This window comes from Heterodontus francisci, chromosome 5 (genome assembly GCF_036365525.1).
Source record: "Heterodontus francisci isolate sHetFra1 chromosome 5, sHetFra1.hap1, whole genome shotgun sequence".
NCBI lineage: Eukaryota > Metazoa > Chordata > Chondrichthyes > Heterodontiformes > Heterodontidae > Heterodontus > Heterodontus francisci.
The window spans coordinates 52,611,233-52,630,358 of record NC_090375.1 but is presented as its reverse complement, the minus strand read 5'-3'; the positions used below and the strand labels follow the sequence as shown (position 1 = coordinate 52,630,358).

The window sequence follows — 19,126 nt, the reverse complement described above, 5'->3', positions numbered from 1 at the left end:
GAGACTTTGAGGCTGGAGCTGTCTCCCCTTGGCAACTAGCTCCAGGCCTCGACTCTTCCCCCCCTCGGCTGCTTGCTCCAGACCTCGCTGATCCCCCAGCCGATTTATTTTTATTTATTTATTTAGAGATACAGCACTGAAACAGGCCCTTCGGCCCACCGAGTCTGTGCCAACCATCAGCCACCCATTTATACTAATCCTACATTAATCCCATATTCCTACCACATCCCCACCTTCCCTCAATTCCCCTACCACCTACCTATACTAGGGGCAATTTACAATGGCCAATTTACCTATCAACCTGCAAATCTTTGGCTGTGGGAGGAAACCGGAGCACCCGGCGGAAACCCACGTGGTCACAGAGAGAACTTGCAAACTCCGCACAGGCAGTACCCAGGACTGAACCCAGGTCACTGGAGCTGTGAGGCTGCGGTGCTAACCACTGCGCCACTGTACCGCCCTCAATTGTGCCTCGCTTTGCGCTGCCTCACCCTCCGGCCACTAGCTCCAGGCCACGCCGCTTCCCTCCTCTTGGCCACTTGCTCCTATATCGCCCCATTACCCCTTGTGGCCCGCCTTGCTTCTTCGGGTGGAGCGTGGAGACTGATCAAATGTGGGAGCAAGTGGCCGAGAGGAGGGTAGCGGCATGATGTAGAGCTAGCAGCTGGAGTGGTGGGGTGAAGTGGGGAGCGAACGGCTGGAGAGCAGGGTGGCGTGAGCGGGGAACAATCGGCCAGGGGAACAGCGAGGTCTGGAGCGAGTGGCTGAGGTGGGTTGGGGGGGGTGGGGGGTGGTGGGTGGAAGGGAAGAGGCTGATGGGAGGAGGGGGAGAAAGCGAGTTGCTGAGAGGGGACAGTGGCCAGTGGGGCAGGAGCTAGTAGCTGCGTTCAGGTGAAATCAGTCCTGGTCAGTCATATAAACAAATCACAAGAACAAATTGGCAGCACATTTTATACTCCGCCTGATTTTCTTTTCCATCTACCAGCGTGCTAATTCACTATCTTGCATTGGAAATTCAATCATAAAATTCCTTTTGTATTTAATAGAATTACTGGAATATTAAATGGATCTGAGCATTACAGTTAGTATCCAAGAACTACATCGTAGCATATTACTGGGCTTCCATCTAACTTAATGTAAGGTTAGTTTGCCAGAATGATCTAGCCATAAGCATTTCCTATGATAAATTGAGTAGCGCTATCTTTAATCCTGGTAGTTGCCTGAACGTCGCAGACACTGACGTTCCAGTTGAAGAGCTTGCACTTGCGCATGAACAAGTACTGCGTCACCTTGTGGTTGCGTTGTCAGCAAACGCAGTCTTTTCTGAATTGTACAAACAGTTTGAACTGAGAGTGTCTGTTCACTCCTGGACTGAGCAGATCTCTCCTGTCTGCTCCCATCTCTTTCTCACAAGCCTCTGAATCCACTGAAGACACATCAACCCCAAGAGAGAAAAGTCTCTGACAGTGAAGAAGGTTTAAGAAGAATACTGGGCCCCAACAAAAAGCAAGATCTACCTACAATCAAGAACTCTACAGTGAGCTCAAAGAACCGTAACAAAACCTCTTCAGATATTGCCTCAAACTTGTCCACTTTATTTTTCTTCTGCTCTTTCCGGTCTCTATTTGCATGTGTGTATCACATATGTGTGCTAGCGTGGACGCCTCGTATATCCGTAGGCGTCAACTGAATTAGAGTTTACGTTTCAGAACTTTCAACCTTTCTTCTTTAAACCTAAGAAAACCTGTTTGTGCTGGTTTCTTTACCTTACAATTGGAAAGCGGTGAACAAGGATTCACCGAGGGGGAACTAAAACTACTGTGTGTTTAAAATTAAATCCTGTTACAGTAAGACCAGGTGAAGGTTGAGAGGGACCCCTAGACACCTTTCTCACCTGATCTTAACAAAAAGATCGAATGCCATTTGGGCACAAAACCAGAGGCTGGTAGCCAACTGTGGAACCACAGCGCAGTCATGGAGCATATGGTCTGTGTCTTCACAAAATCCATGCACCTGTCACCCCAACCTAATCTAGTTTCAGGGACTCTGCGTGCCCCAAAGTGAAGCAACATTATAAGCCTCATTTTCTAATTTCTCTGTTACCTCGTCCTTTCCTCCTTGGGAAACTCTTCTCTAATATGTTCCTGTCCCCTGTTCTCTTTCAAAAACCACATAATCTTTGGATTTTTTTCTACATTAAAGGGACTATATAAATAGAAGTTGGTATTGCTGCTGCTGCCTATCTCTTTGACTGCGCTTTTGATCTCTTTCCTTCAGTCGTTCAGCTCTTGTTTCAAGACCTTGGAAGACTGAAATGTACATGGTCTGTGAAAGGAGAGAAGTCTGATAGACCTATTTTTTCTTTTATGCTTTTCTCACGTTAAAAAAGATCCCCAAAACAGACAGTAATATAAAACTCACATATTCACGTGATGTCTTAATGCAGTACTTACTGTTCATTTTCATAATATAACTTGCCAATGGCCCAGGCTACAATGATAGGACAGGGGATACCTGTGGAAGAACAATAACTCTGTGAGTTTAATTGATGCAGTTTTGAAAAAGGATTGTGGCTATAGATTGATACTATATTTTTGCATATAGCAGAGTTCTTGTGGCATTCAGAAGGTAGACTGGTTTACATAATAGCTGTTATCAACAGAGTGTGATATGGGAAGTGTGACACATAAAGTGCATGTCATCTGCTAAACATTTGAATATAATATCGGTGTGTGTATGTGTCTATATGTATGTTTTAGTTCAACTGCCTCAGTCAGTTCTACAAAAAGTCGCTGACTTACACCATCCAATGAACAGGAATATCCATTTGCGCAGTTTGTCTGTGGAGTAGGTCATCACTATAGCTGTATGGAGATAGCACCCCTCCACAAACATCCAGAAGAAATTCGTCACCACAAAATAGTTGAAGATAGTTGTGATAAGACGGCACCAGGGCTGAAAAAGATTAAATATGTAGTTACACACATTACATATATATAAAAGGACAAGAATAACATTGCAGGGTAAATGTTGCAAGGCTTTGCTTTCAGTATGGAAGCTCTCTTAACTGAGCTGTGGTTTGGAGAATCGGGTGTGGGGGTCAGCATGCTTAGTTTGTGGCACTTCCTCCAGTGTTGCAAATTGGGGACTTAACTTCCCACCTGTTCTCCACTCGTGGTCTTGCCATGTGAGGGTCACCAGGTAATAGTTACCATCAGAACATTGTATAAGATGTGTATTTCCTCTTGGATCCCTCCTGCTTCACCTGCAACCCTCACCCTGGTCAATCTTCTTTCCTCTGCTCCTGAAAGCATTGGTGCAGTTCCTCAAGCACTGGCTGATCTCTTGATATGGATCAGTCTGGACAGTGACCATCAGCTTCCCATTCAACCCTAGACAGCATCACAGCTGAGTCCACACATTTCCAGATATGGACTTGGCAGTCGATTTTACTATAGAGCAGTCAGGCAATTCATCCCTAGCCGAAGGGCACTTTGTCCAATGTAGTGCCTTCAAAGCACCCTGGCTAAGACCAAGTAACTCAGTACTGGGGATTGAGCCTGGGATTTCCTGGCATGCAGCACATGTACTTCATTGGGCAATGCAACTGGCTGTTAAACTGCTGGAGAAGTTTCAAGCAATGTTCTAAGATATCTGGGTTGTGAATTCTTTTGGTGCTCATCCATGCTGTGAAATAGAACACTTCTGTCCATTTCCTGTACACTGTGCCACCTTTCAGCACTCCCAGGTGGAACAAAGAATTGGTCAGACAGAGTATAGTTTTACCTCAGCTCTCCACTGACAATGAGTGAAAATATCCTTAGGTCAAAAAAAAATTGCCCTGGGAAGACCTTAATTTTAAAAAGTGTTCTTAGTGAGGCTGCATTTATTTCCCATCTTTAGTTGTTCCTGAGAAGGTGTTGATGGGCCATCTCCTTGAACTTCCAGCAATTTGTTTCTAACTGAATAGTTCACGAGGCAATTTCAGAGGACATCAAAGTCAACCAGGTAGTATAGAATATGACTGGAATCACATGTAGGCCGTGTAACCACAGCAGACTCCCAACCCTGAAGAACATTTGTGAACCAATTGAGCTTTAATGAATGTTTTTTTTTTCTGGTGCTAGTGCACAAATTACCAGATTTATTGAATTTAACTTCACAACATGCCATGGTGGGATTTCAACTGATGACCTCGGGGTTGCTCATTGCTAGTCCAGAATCAGAACTACATTTACAATCTTTTCACACTTAGGTTTTTCCCTGTATGTTAAATTCTCAAACTGTTCTTTATGATTTGACATCATCATAAAGATGTATGTTTTTCCCCATATGCAGCTTAACACCATACAGAACACATACTAACCTAAAGGTGATGCTTTCATTCCCAAAACCAGTCAACCTTGAGACTCCTTTGACAGAATTACATAGAATATACAGCACAGAAACAGGCCATTCGGCTCAATCAGGCTTTACAGTGATTATGCTGCACTTGAGCCTTCTCTCATTCTTCCTCATCTAACTCTATCAGCATAACCCTCAGTTCCAATCTCTGTCATATTCTTATCTAACCATAAATGCATCTTTACTATTCACCTCAACTACTCCCTGTGGTAGCAAGTTCGACATTCTCTCCAATTTCTGGGTAAAGATGTTTCTTCTGAGTTCTTGTTTGATTTCTTAGTGATTATCTTATATTGGTCATCTCTTGATTTGCTCTTCCCCACAAGTGGAAACACTCTCTCTGTCTACTCTATTCAAAACTTTCATCATTTCAAATATCTTTAGTGTAGGATTAGTATAAATGGGTGGTTGATGTTCGGCACAGACTCGGTGGGCCGAAGGGCCTGTTTCAGTGCTGTATCTCTAATCTAATCTAATCTAATCTAACCTCTATTAAAACACCCCTCTGTCTTCAACTGAAAAGAGACTCAACCTGTTGTGAGTGAAATCTAGAAGGTAAATGCTAATTTCTACTAAATTATAAGGATTTTATTTATTGTGAGTCCAATAGAAAATGTATTGGGCATGTAGAAACACATCTCACTGAGCCTCATAACCAACAGAAAAGAGATTTATCATCCATCATTCTGTGGTTAGTTAAAATGAAGTCCCAGAGTGAGATGAGAGTGTCCTAACCCTCTGTACTATCCAGTTCCTTTGAGCCCTATAAATATGACAACTATAATATTAGGAACAAAGCAAAATAACTAATTAAATATGAAGTGTGTTGGGGTAAGAAAAGATCGCTCTTCTTTAACAAAATGGGTGGCTTAAAGTTTTCTCCTTTCTTTGGATGACCTTTTTAGACCAATAGAAATCTCTGTACCTTATCCCATGACATCCAAGAAGCCACATTGGAAATATTATAGGGACGAGGATTTGAATCTGCAGAGGGGAGGAACACATGGATTCTCCTAGTTATGACTCTAACACTAACATCGCGGTTGCTATGGCCCCTTCATTTGACTGTTTTGATGAGCACTTAAACTCTTTAGATATGACACAAATTTCATGGCTCTCCTGCCAGTGCAGAGCCTTGATGGAGTGCTGGTTGCAGATACAGATCATAGAATCATATAGCACAGAAAGAGGCTATTTGACCCATCTTTCTGTGCTGGCTCTCTGAAAGAGCTATCCAATTAGTCCCACTCCCCAACTCTTTTCAGACAACCTTGGAAATGTTTTCCTTTTCAAGTATATTTCTAATTCCCTTCTGGAAGTTATTGTTGAATCTGTTTCCACCATCCTTTCTGGCAGTGCATTCTAGATCATAACGTGTTAAAAGAAATCTTCTCATCTCCCCTCTGGTTCTCTGTGACCTCTGGTAACTGACCCCCTGCCAATAGAAACTGTTTCTCCTTAATTACTCTACCAGAATTTTGATCAACTTAAAATTATGTAATCGTAAAGAAGAACTTGAAGTTATTTAGCATCATTCAAATCCTCAGGACATTGCAAAGTGTTTCACGATCAATTATTATTTTGATAATCCTAATTCTGCACTCTGCCGTTGCATCTAAGTAGGAAATACCTTGCATAAGAAAGTGTTTCATTTATATGGTGTCTTTCATGACCTCATGAAATTTCAAAGCACTTTCTAGCCAATGATGTACTTTTGAGGTGTCGTCATGTACTGTAGGAAACATGGCAGATAATTTGTGTCCAAGAAAGTCCCACAAATTGCAAGATGATAAATGACCAGATGATCTATTTATATTGGTGTTATTTGAGGCATAAATATTAGCAAGAACACTTGGAAAATTCTCCGGCTATTCTTTGAAAAGCGATTTAGGATGTTTTACGTTCACCAAAGGTGGCAGAGACTTGGTTTAAAGTCTCATCAAAAAGATAGCAACTCACACAGTGCAACATTCCCTTGGTACTGCACTGAAGTGTCATAGATTCATAGAGTTATACAGCACGGAAACAGGCCCTTCGGCCCATCATGTCCATGCTGGCCATCAAGCACCTATCTAGTCTAATCCCATTTTCCAGCACTTGGCCCGTAACCTTGTATGCTATGGCGTTTCAAGTGCTCATCTAAATACTTCTTAAATGTTGTGAGGGTTCCTGCCTGTACCACCCTTTCAGACACTGTGTTCCAGATTCCAACCACCCTCTGGGTGAGAAATCTTTTCCTCAAATCCCCTCTAAACCTCCTGCCCCTTACCTTAAATCTATGCCTCCGGTTATTGGCACCTCCGCTAAGTGAAAAAGCTTCTTCCTACCTACCCTATCTATGCCCCTCATAATTTTGTATACCTCAATCAGGTCCCCCTCAGCCTTCTCTGCTCTAAGGAAAACAACCCTAGCCTAACCAGTCTCTCTTCATAGCTGAAATGCTCCAGCCCAAGGCAACATCCTGGTGAATCTCCTCTGCACCCTCTCCAATGCAATCACATCCTTCCTATAGTGTGGTGACCAGAACTGTACACAGTACTCCAGCTGTGGCCTAACTAACTGGAGTCAGCTGAAATTATATGCTCAAGTCTCTGACTGGGGCTTAAACACAGAACCAGCTGACTCAAGAGAACTGAGTACTACCTGGAGTCAAGGTTCATACCTCCTGAGGCTCCATGTAGTCCCAGAGCCTCACAATATCTGTCTTATTGTTTTGCTTTGTGCTGATGACAGAAAATGATCTACAAAAATGTTTCGATGGTCATCAGGAGGTGAGCGTGGCTCATTGATACTGCTATTATCTCTGGGTCACTAAGTTCAGGCCATACACCAGGATTTGAGTGCCTAATCTGTGGTACATTCTCGTGCAGAACTCAATGAGTATTGCACTGTCAGATGTGATATTAAATCAAGGTTTTGCCTTGATTTTGTCATCATTAAAGCTGTAATGGGAAGACTATAGGATTGGTATTCTGGGAAGGTGAGAGCAAATGAGCTAAAGATCATTCTTCATCAAAACTATCTATGAGGTGTAAGAGTGTGGTGTGATGATAACTTTGTCTGTACTTTTCTCTCTGTTTACGTTGGGATATAGGAAACATTTCCCCAGACCAGCATGGGTTAAATAAGGAATTCCGTCACGTGCTGGACAGTGAATCTGTGTCTCACCATTTCGCAATTCCAGCTCACTGCTTATGCTGGTATTTGTGAGATTTGTGAATCATTCAATGATTCTTCTCCCTCACTCCTGTCCTGAAGTTACTGAGTCATTTAGTGGTTTCTTTCCTTTTTATGCTGCTAAACCATAGAAAGAAAGATTTGCATTTATATAATATTAAACCAGTATAAAAACAGAAAATGTTGGAAATAGAAAGGTCACGTAGCATCTGTGCGGAGAGAAGCAGATTTGACGTTAACTCTGCTTCTCTCTCCACAGATGCTGCCTGAAATGCTGAGTATTTCCAGCAGTTTCTGTTTTTATTTTAGATATCCAGGTTCTGTAGTATTTCCTTTTGTACTTGCATTTACATAGCACCTTTCACAACCTCAAGACGTTCTATAACACATTTAAAGCCAATGAAGTACTTTTGATTTCAAAGTATACTCACCGTTATAACCATAGAACCACAAGAGGCCTTTCAGCCCCATCATGTGTGCACTAGAGCAATCCATATCTGATCTCATTGCCCTATTCTCTCTTTGTGTGGCCCTGCATCTTTCCTTGCTTCAAATATTTATTCAATTTTCCCAGTATGTCACACAAAAGATGAGTCTGAACAATTAGAGTTGGAAATTTATTTGAGGTCCTGAAGATGAACCCAATCATATTATCATCCAACATCCAAACAGACATATATTCGAGTACAGGTCGGTGCATACTGATTGAGGCTGGAATGCTGGACAGTTATCTTTTCCCTTTCCTAGCCCAGTGATGAGACTAATTGTGGGACTCCTTACTGCTGATCCCTGCTGAGATCAGCTAATTCAGAACAGAGTAGTGATGGAACATATATACAACCCTCCTGGTCTGTAATGCCCAGTCACACATTAGTCAGGCACTTCTGAACTTAAGCCAATGATTACTGGATTCCATTCCAAGAGTTTACCTCATTGTTTTCATGTATCTGATGATCAATCATTTGCAGCAGGAACCACATGGCGTTCCTCAGAATGAAAGTAGTTATCAAGTTCCAATGAATAATATTCCGAAGGCATCTGATGCTCCTGTGGTAGCCAACACAAAGAACGAACGAGTGATTAAAATTGTGCTGGGTTTCCTCAAAAGAATGTTGTAAAGGCCAGGCATGGTTATTGAACTGAGTAATATAAGAATGTTCACAGGACAATTAAAGGCTTTTCTGAAGAGAGATAACATTGATGGATATGATGAGAGGCTACATTGGTGAAGTTGAGCTCTCACAAAGTGGTGGGTTTGTTGAGTTCAAAGGCCATTTCTCATTTTCTAATCTGCTCTAAATGGGTAAATCAGATTTTTTTTGCAGAAAAGGCATCACCCTGTTTTCACCAGATAAACCATTCCCTTTCAGCAAAACCCAAGAAATGACAACTTTAAATACTGAGTGTTGGGAGAATGGTTGGTGCACTGGGTTAAATAAACAATGGATCTTTGCCTGTAGGTTTCAGATTGAAGCGCAGCTTAGCCTGATAGGTTTCCAGTCTCCTCTGTCTGGTGGCTGCAAGTGAGGTTGCAGGAGGGCATGTGAAATTGAGTCAGGAGTTTTACAGGCCATACAGGTGGGGGTCGGGTGACTGAAGGCAGCAAGTCAGCGCTCTTCAACTGCCTCCCTTAACAATACAAACAGCTGATTGAAGCTGCCTGGCATCCCCATCAGCTGTTCATACTGTTTACAACTACAGGAGGCAGTGGAGACATTAGGCAGTTTGAATCAGCTATTGCAATGCATTGGTTCTGCTTGTGTCTCTGTGGCTGTGATAATATTGCAATGTCAGACATTGATTGAATGCAGCCTTTACAAAAAAAACAGCTTTCAAAAAATCTGTAGTACTGAACTGTCAAAATAGCTGGCGTGGTTAATGCATTTTAAGTGGCATCTTTGTAATGGATACCTATTATGATGACAAACAGTTAGCACCATTATCCGATGTAGGTGGCTTTCTGGGATATGTGACGAGGGGATTGTAATTGCATTTTAAACAAGTGGATAGGGGTAAATATGGCAGAAGAAACCAAGTTTGTGTGATACAGATATTGAAGAACTATGTGCATGAAATGAAATCACATGTCTGTGGCCAGCTACATAGGTACCATATTGTATCAACTCAGCCTCTCTCTTGTTGGGCTCTTTTCTTTACATTAGTGTATGAATGCAGCTGATAGTGAGACCTCATCTGTAGAAAGCATGCTCTCCTCAAGAGGAGTAAATGCATGAATGGAGTGATGAATGTGTAAATCATTGTGGATGAGGTTTATAGAAGCTTGCAGCACAGAAGGATGCCATTCAGCCCTTTGTGTGGAAAACACTATCTCCTGTCACAGAAGGACACAGATGTAGAATTAATTAATTGACCAGTTCAGTAGGGGATGACTCCTCTCTAGTGTAGGAATGCAGAATACAGGGACAATTGTATATTTTCAGTTAAGTTGGTTAAAAACAAATTCAGAAAAAAATCTTCACACAAACAGTTGTAAGAGTATGGAAATGCACCAACCGAGAAGGCTATAGATACACAATCAATAGAACTGTTTAGACGGGAGGTGGATAGATACTTAGGAAGTAAGACTATTAAGGAACACAAAAAAGGCAAGGGAAATTGGGATAAGTAGTGGGCAGCTAACAAAATCCAGGGCAAACTGGATGAGATGAATTAGACTATTCCTATTCTATGTCGTAGAGAGGAAGGACCTGTTTCCCTAGCAGAGAGGTCAATTACCAGGGGCACAGATTTAAGGTGATGGGTAGAAGGATTAGAGGGAACATGTGGAAAAACTTTTTCACCCAGAGGGTGGTGGGTGTCTGGAATTCACTGCCTGGATCAGTGGTAGAGGCAGAAACCCTCAACTCTTTTAAAAGGTACCTGGACCTGCACTTGAAGTGCTGTAACCTGCAAGACTACGGACCAGGTTCTGGAAGGTGGGATTAGATTGGGCAGCTAGTTTTTTCAGCCGGCGCAGACACGATGGGCTGAATGGCCTCCTTTGTGACGTAACTTTTCTATGGTTCTATGCAATCATTCAATGAGGTCAAGTTAGGTGGCCAATTATGAAGATTTTAACACACCTTAATAAAGCAATGTCAGGTTCACAGTGAAGATTACCTACCTCAAGCACAGAAAGAGTACAAAGGCAACTATGAGTGCTCCAACGGAGATACAGTGACCCAGATAGTTGATAATCAGGGCAATCTTGTAGTGTAGCTGGTATTTCCTCTGAAACAAAATGTAAAAAGCAAACTTTTTCCTGAAGATGTTTTTGATATATTTATTATTGCTTGATAATAGGAAGCACTTAGGTCTTGATTTTACATTGTGGCAGGATTGGTTAGTGTGAGGGGCCTGGGTGAGTGACAAACTTGCATACTGAGGCCCAGAGCAATTTTGTTTGGAGAACCCCATTTAAATATTCAGGCTCTGACTCTCACCCAAACCTTGTAGGAACAACTGCCCTGGCTGGCGGTGATGCTGTTGCCGAGGACCCATGAGTCAGGCAAGTGATCAGGTCGAGGTTCCTTAGGAGATGATGACTGAGGGAAAGGGGAGAGTCCTGGAGCATGGGAGGCTCAAGGTTTCCTTGTGGGTCTCAGAGAAACACTATTGCTGCTCCTGGCCCACAAGGAAACTTAGAAAAACATTTTAATCTTACACTGCTGGGCCTCTTCTGACCCTCAATCCAGTTCCCAGCAGATTTGGCCTGGCAGGGAAGTCAGTACACCTTCCCTCTCTCAAGCCTTGCTGTCGAAGCCCAATTTGCACATTTAAAGGTGAACACCGCCAGCTTAGTGTGGTTTCCTTACAACCTACAATTTCAAATTGCAGTTGTTCAGATCAAAGCAGGAAAGAATTGGGTAAATCCCTCACTCCATTTTAGCAGCTCCATGCCTGGTTTCTGCTGGGTGGAGGAAAGTAAAATCAGACCATTAGATTTGGTTGGAATTCTTCTATGCCTTTGCAGTTGTGTTTCTTTCTAAATTTATTCATTCTCAGAATGTGAGCATCACTGGCAATGTTGGCATTTAGTGCTCATCCCTAGTTTCTCTTAAGAAGGTGGGAGTGAGCATTCTTCTTGAATCAATTTCTTCAATAAGTGTATTCAACTGATTTGTGCCAAAATTGTACCATGTGATATTGATAACACATTAATGTGCACTTTAACAGGGGGTGAGTGGGGGAGAGGGGTTGGTTGTGATAATCTGTTCTGACCACACAATGATAATAAAAACAGAAAGTGCTGGAAAACCTCAGCAGGTCTGGCAGCATCTGTGGAGAGAGAAGCAGAGTTAACGTTTCAGGTCAGCCCCGGAAGGGGCTGTTTTCTGTTTTTATTTCAGATTTCCAGCATCCGCAGTATTTTGCTTTTATTACACACAATGATAATGTTTAACAATGTTTAGAAACGCACCAAGGCTCCTTAGACAGCACCTTCCAAACCCGCAACCTTCACCACCTAGAAGGACAAGGGCAGCAGATGCATGGGAACACCACCACCTGCAAGTTCCCCTCCAAGCCACACATCATCCTGTCTTAGAATTATATCGCCGTTCCTTCACGGTCGCTGGGTCAAAATCCTGGAACTCCCTTCCTAACAGCACTGTGGATGTACCTACCCCACATGGACTGCAGCAGTTCAAGAAGGCAGTCCACCACCACCTTCTCAAAGGCAATTAGGGATGGGCAATAAATGCTGACCTAGCCAGTGACGCCCACATCCCATGAACGAATAATAAAAAATTAATAATCTTGGGGTCAGAAATACTCAATATATCAGACACATAGGGGGATATAGTGGCGCAGTGGTTAGCACCGCAGCCTCACAGCTCCAGTGACCCGGGTTCAGTTCTGGGTACTGCCTGTGCAGAGTTTGCAAGTTCTCCCTGTGACCGTGTGGGTTTCTACCACGTGCTCTGGTTTCCTCCCACAATCAAAGGCTTGCAGATTGATAGGTAAATTGGCCACTGTAAATTGCCCCTCGTGTAGGTAGGTGGTAGGAGAATGGCGGGGATGTGGTAGGGAATATGGGATTAATGTAGCATTGGTATAAATGGGTGGTTGTTGGCCAGCACAGACTTGGTGGGCTGATGGGCCTGTTTCAGTGCTGTATCTCTAAATATTAGAAAAAAATATTTTAACATAAAAATGAGTGGCTTCAGTTTGCATCAGATGTTAACATTTAAAAAATCTGAACTCCAATCCTAACCCGCCCATTTCAGGGTTTTACGGAGGCGGGACAAGAGGTGGGCAGCCAAACTGCTCCCAGGAGGCAAGCTGGCAATTTAGATATTTTAATAAGACTGGAAACCTTTGATTTAATTGCTTTGTATGTTTTACAGTGGTTGACTGGGTATCCCATGGCTCGAGACATTCAGCAGCTGAAGTAAAGCGAGGACAGTTTAGGGGAGAAAGTAATGCCTTCACAGCACTACTTGTGGGCCAGGAGGAGAAGGAGTGTTTACACCCCCGGGGCCCAAACTCCCTTCAGAACTCCCCCCGCACTGTATAAAGGCCCCAGGCGTCGAGAATTGACCCTCCTCCACCAAGGTCAGGAATTGGAACATAGAAATAAAGGAGATAGTGGATGCAATGGTGATCATCTTCCAAAATTCTGTAGATTCTGGAGTGGTTCCTGCAGATTGGAAGGTTCAAATGTCACCCCACTATTTAAGAAGGGAGGGGGAGAGAAAACAGGAAATTACACACCTGTTAGCCTTACATCAGTCGTTGGGAAAATGCTAGAATCTATTCTAAAGGATGTGACAAATGGACACTTGGATAATAATGAGCTAATTGGCATAGTCAACATGGATTTATGAATGGAAAATCACATTTGACAAACCTCTTGGAGTTTTTGAGGATGTTACTAACAGAATTGATCAAGGGGAGTCGATGGACCTGGTATACTTAGATTTTCAGAAGGCTTTTGATAAAGTCCCCCAAAGGAGGTTGGTCAGCAAAATTAAAGCACATGGGATAGGAGGTAATATACCAGCGTGGATTAAGGATTGGTTAACAGGCAAAAAGCAGAGAGTATGAATAAACAGGTCATTCTCGCATTGGCAGGCTGTGACTAGTGGGGCACCGCAGGGATCAGTGCTTAGTTCGCAGTTGTTCACAATATATATCAATGATTTGGATGTGGGGACCAAATGTAGTATTTCCAAGTTCGTGGATGACACAAAACTAGGTGGGAATGTATGTTGTGAGGAAGATGCAAAGCGGCTTCAAAGGGATTTGGACAAATTTAGTGAGTGGGCAAGAATGTGGCAGATGGAATATAATGTGGAAAATGTGAGGTTATCCACTTTGGTAGGAGAAATTGATGTGCAGAGTATTTCTTAAATGGTAACAGATTAGAAAGTGTAGATGTACAAAGGGACCTGGGTGTCCTTGTCAATAAGTCACTGAAAGCTAACATGCAGGTGCAGCAAACAATTAAGAAAGCTAATGGTATGTTAGCCTTTATTGCAAGAGGATTTGAGGTCAGGAGTAGTGAAGTCTTGCTTCAAATGTATAGAACTTTGGTTACACTGCACCTGGAGTGCTGTGTGCAGTTTTGGTTCCCTTACCTTAGGAAGGATATTGTTGCCATAGAGGGAGTGCAACGAAGGTTCACCAGACTTGTTCCTGGGATGGCAGGCCTTTTTTTTATTCATTCCTGGGATGTGGGCGTCGCGAGCTAGGCCAGCATTTATTGACCATCCCTAATTGCCCTTGAGAAGGTGGTATTGAGCTGCCTTCTTGAACCGCTGCAGTCCATATGAGGTAGATATACCCACAGTGCTGTTAGGAAGGGAGTTCCATGATTTAGCCAGCGACAATGAAGGAACGGTGATATAGTTGCAAGTCAGAATGATGTATGCCTTGGAGGGGAACTTGCAGGTGGTGGTGTTCCCATGCATTTGCTGCCCTTGTCCTTCTAGGTGGTGAAGGTCGTAGGTTTGGAAGGTACTATCAAAGGAGCCTTTGTGCATTGCTGCAGTGCATCTTGTAGATGGTACACACTGCTGCCACTGTGCGTTGGTGGTTGAGGGAGTGAATGTTTGTGGATGGGGTGCCAATCAAGCGGGCTGCTTTGTCCTGGATGGTGTTGAGCTTCTTGAGTGTTGTTGGAGCTGCACCCATCCAGGCAAGTGGAGAGTATTCCATCACACTCCTGACTTGTGCCTTGTAGATGGTGGATAGGCTTTGGGGTGTTAGGAGGTGAGTTACGCACTATAGGATTCCTAGCCTCTGACTTGCTCTTGTAGCCACAGTATTTATATGGCTACTCCAGTTCAGTTTCTGGTCAATGGTAACCCCCAGAATATTGATAATGGGGGATTCAGTGATTGTATGAAGAGAGATTGGGGAAACTGGCCCTGTATTCTCTAAAGTTTTGAAGAATGAGAGGTGATCTCATTGAAACTTACAAAATACTTAAAGGTATAGACAGGGTAGATGCAGCTAAGATGATTCCCCTGGTTGGGGAGTCTAGAACCAGGGGACACAATTTCAAAATAAGGGGGAAGCCACTTAGGACAGAGATGAGGAGAATTTTCTTTTACTCAGAGGGTTGTGAATCTTTGGAATTCTCTACCCCAGAGGTAGAGTATGTTTAATAAAGCAGAGATTGACAGATTTCTAAATCCAAATGACATAAGGGGATATGAGGATAGTGTGGGAAAAAAGCATTGAAGTGGAAAATCAACTATAATTGTATTGAATGGCAGAGCAGGCTCGATGGGCTGAATGGCCTACTCCTGCTCCTTTGTTCCTATGTTCCTAAAGGTTCCAACACTTCAGTAGAAAACAAGTGAAACATCTCTAGAGGTATAATGCTAAACATGCACAAAAAATACCTTCCCTAAACGAGTGACCTCAGAATAAGCAAGTTTTACCCGATATGTATTAACAAAAATACAATAAATGGAGAAAATAGCCTGTACAAATTCTGCAAGAAGGAGAAGGATCTCACTGAGATAAATATGAAAATCCAAAAATATGTTAAAAGGGACAGAGAATTCTCGAAAAAAACAATAGCAACTGAAGCTAAGACTAACAGCAAAACATTATTTTAGTCAGAGAATGCTAAGAAAAGATCCATATAGATTTGAAATTGAAGAAGGTAATTATTTGGAATGACCATGTCCTCTAGGTATTCTCAACAGAATATATAAGCACCATGGCCTCTCCAATAAAAAATATCCCAAGTACAAACAATGACTTCACTACAAAGGAGATGTAAGTCCTGAATAGGCTAAAGGGTTCAAATCAATAGGGACCAGGGATAGCTAATTATCTTTGAGAGCTGTGGAAGACTAAGAAGGAGATTTGTGAGGCACTGACAAACATTATGAGGGAGTCAATGACTTCTGGGGAGCTGCTAATAAATTGAAAACAGCCCAATGTAGTGCCCATATTAAAAAAGGGTGACAAAATGGAAATATAATAATCAGCATTATTTTAACATGTTTAAAATAAGTGGGTTAATTCCGCCTGATAAAATAACATCAATCTGAAAATCATTGCTAGGCTCTCATGGTGTGTACTTAAGTAAGTCTATCCAACTTTGTTCACTAGTTGAACATTAGTGGATCTTGAGATATAAAGATGTTTCAAGTCTGAACGAGCAGGATTAATTGACAATGGTGTCCTTGTCCCATAATGATGCTTATCCCCATTTGGTTTCAGCAGCCAATTCACTGTTCACAGACACTACAATACCCCATCTCACTCCCATTATTGGCATGCCAGCCACTGTATCTGTCTGGGATGCTGATTGTAGATAGAGCATTTAAAATGTCCCATACCCCCTTCCAAAGATAATCTTTAATTTGATTCATTCTTGATCAAAGTTGTCTGGGTAAATGACACAAACAGACATTTTCTGAGCAACCATTTTCACTTTTCAGTATAACACTGAAACCACCTCAGAACAGGATTCATAGAATTAGAGTCATAGAGTCATAGAGTTATACAGCACAGAAACAGGTCCTTCGGCCCATCATGTCTGTGCCGGCCATACAGCACCCAACTATTCTAATCCCATATTCCTGCACTTGGCCCATAGCCTTGTATGCTATGGCATTTCAAGTGCTCATCTAAATACTTCTTAAATGTTGTGAGGGTTCCTGCCTCCACCACCTCTTCAGGCAGTACGCTCCAGATTCCAACCACCCTCTGGGTGAAAAAATGTTTCCTCAAATCCTCTCTAAACCTCCTGCCCCTTACCCTAAATCTATGCTCCCTGGTTCTTGACCCCTCTGCTAAGGGAAAATGCTTCCTCCTATCTAACCTATCAATGCCCCTCATAATCTTGTACACCTCAATCATGTCTCCCCCCTGCCTTCTCTGCTCCAAGGAAAACAACTCTAGCCTTTTCAGTCTCTCTTCATAGCTGAAATGCTTCAGCCCAGGCAACATCCTGGTGAATCTCCTCTGCACCCTCTCCAGTGCAATCTCATCCTTCCTATAGTGTGGTGACCAGAACTGTACACGATGCTCTGGCTGTGGCCTAACTAGCGTTTTATATAGCTCCATCATAACCTCCCTGCTCTTATATTCTATGCCTCGGCTAATAAAGGCAAGTATCCCAAATGCCTTCCTAACAACCTTATTTACCTGTGCTGCCGCCAGCCAGGCAATTTTACAGTGCAGAAGCAGACCAGTCACCATCAAGTATACGTCAGTTATCACAAAAGGTGTTCCATGTATTCACACTCCCATCATGGGCTGGGATCTTGTGGAGGCAGTGGGCCTTCCAGCACTAGGCCAAAAAGGAGGCGAGAGCCCTGCCTCATCCTTTTTGAACGCCCCGCGTGATCCTCCGTTGTTCTGGAGACGAAGTGTCTGGCGCCGAGATCGCCGTCCCTTTAAAGACGGGGATCCCACCTCCAAGAACTGCCGGGCAATCAGAGGGTTGGGCTGACAGCTCAGCAGTAGCTGCAGTGCCACCGGGAGCGGTGGCCACTGCTGGTACTGCAGAGGCCTTGAACACAGGCTCAGCGCTGGAACCCCAGACCTCAGGTAAGTGTGATGAGGTTGCTGGTGCCAGTCAGGAAGGCTCCAGTGAGGTGGGGGGTGGGGGGGGGGAGTTGGTTGGAGGGATGGGCGTGAAGTCCAGGGGGAGATGCGTTTGGGGTGGTGGAGATTTTGCTGGTGGAGGCCCTCTGTGGGCCAGAGATTGCCAACAGAGGAAGGAACAGCCCCTCTCCAAAGCCCACAGTGAGTGCACCTTGTTTTACAAGGCACCTTCCCTGCTTGGCGGAGGCATCCCCACCACTGGTTAGATCCCAGTGGTGACGGGAAGAGGCCCTTAAGTGACTGTAATAGGCCACTTAAGAGCTTAAATTGGCCTCTGGGTGGGAAGGCCGTTGTCAGCCTATGAAGCCTCCAGCAAAATCGCTTGACGACAGGGCAGTGACGGGCCTGCCACCCATTACGATTCTATACGCACCCACCACGCCACCAACCGTGCCTCGGGAGCAGTCAATAAAATCCAGCCATAGGGTATCGACCACCAAAACTGCATAATGAGGATTAAGGTGCTCAATTCCCATGATTCTCTGTCAGTCAATTTTTGGATGGAAGATTATTGTGAAGGTGCACCTGATATTCTCCCAGTGAGTGCATCTCTGTGCTGGATGTATAACTTCATAAAATTATGGTTCACTTCAAAAATAAACATACAAAATGTATATGATCTAGCTGATGAAAATTATATTTTGCAACAGTATTGATATATGTGTTAGGTGCTTATATTTGTGTTGCATTTATGTGTGTACATGTATTTGTCTGTGTATTTATATCTATGTGCTCCTCTATAAAATATTTCCATAAAGTCTTGCCTTTTTGACCTCAAGACATCCCAACGCACCTTACAATCAAAGAACTGTGTGTATCTGCATTTGCATGTTTGTATATATATGTATGTGTGTATGTGTGTTGTATTTGTGTGTGTGTGTTTGTAACACGTGCGAGGAGCTGATGAACTTTGTTGTCATTAATATTGAGACCATCTGTTCAGCTGACTCTTTCACCTCACTCCCCCACCAGAGATTTCCTCCAACTATATGTTATCCCATGCGCCTTTCCCATGGGAAAGGCTTCCACTGCTATGTCCAGACTGGCCAAGAGAGTGTGGGAAAATGGCGCACTGACACGGAACACAAAAGTCCGAGTGTATCAAGCCTGTGTCCTCAGTACCTTGCTCTACGGCAGCGAGGCCTGGACAACGTATGTCAGTCAAGAGCGACGTCTCAATTCATTCCATCTTCGCTGCCTCCGGAGAATCCTTGGCATCAGGTGGCAGGACCGCATCTCCAACACAGAAGTCCTCAAGGCGGCCAACATCCCCAGCTTATACACACTACTGAGTCAGCGGCGCTTGAGATGGCTTGGCCATGTGAGCCGCATGGAAGATGGCAGGATCCCCAAGGACACATTGTACAGCGAGCTCGCCACTGGTATCAGACCTACTGGCCGTCCATGTCTCCGCTTTAAAGACGTCTGCAAACGTGACATGAAGTCCTGTGACATTGATCACAAGTCG

At 43.4% G+C, this 19,126-nt stretch overlaps 1 protein-coding gene across 3 annotated transcripts in view; it reads right to left on the bottom strand.

Annotated features, from left to right (window-relative positions):
* The window catches only part of LOC137369834 (corticotropin-releasing factor receptor 2-like), a 292,805-nt gene that overhangs the window by 63,743 nt on the left and 209,936 nt on the right, over positions 1–19,126 (bottom strand). For 2 of the 3 annotated variants that reach the window (XM_068031419.1, XM_068031421.1), the window contains exons 5-8: positions 10,706–10,812; positions 8,511–8,628; positions 2,802–2,955; positions 2,454–2,514 (exon numbers count right to left, since the gene is read on the bottom strand). In XM_068031419.1, coding sequence (XP_067887520.1) covers positions 2,454–2,514; positions 2,802–2,955; positions 8,511–8,628; positions 10,706–10,812 — 440 coding nt within the window. The remainder of the gene's footprint in view (positions 1–2,453; positions 2,515–2,801; positions 2,956–8,510; positions 8,629–10,705; positions 10,813–19,126) is intronic. The other variant, XM_068031420.1, reaches the window with a different exon arrangement.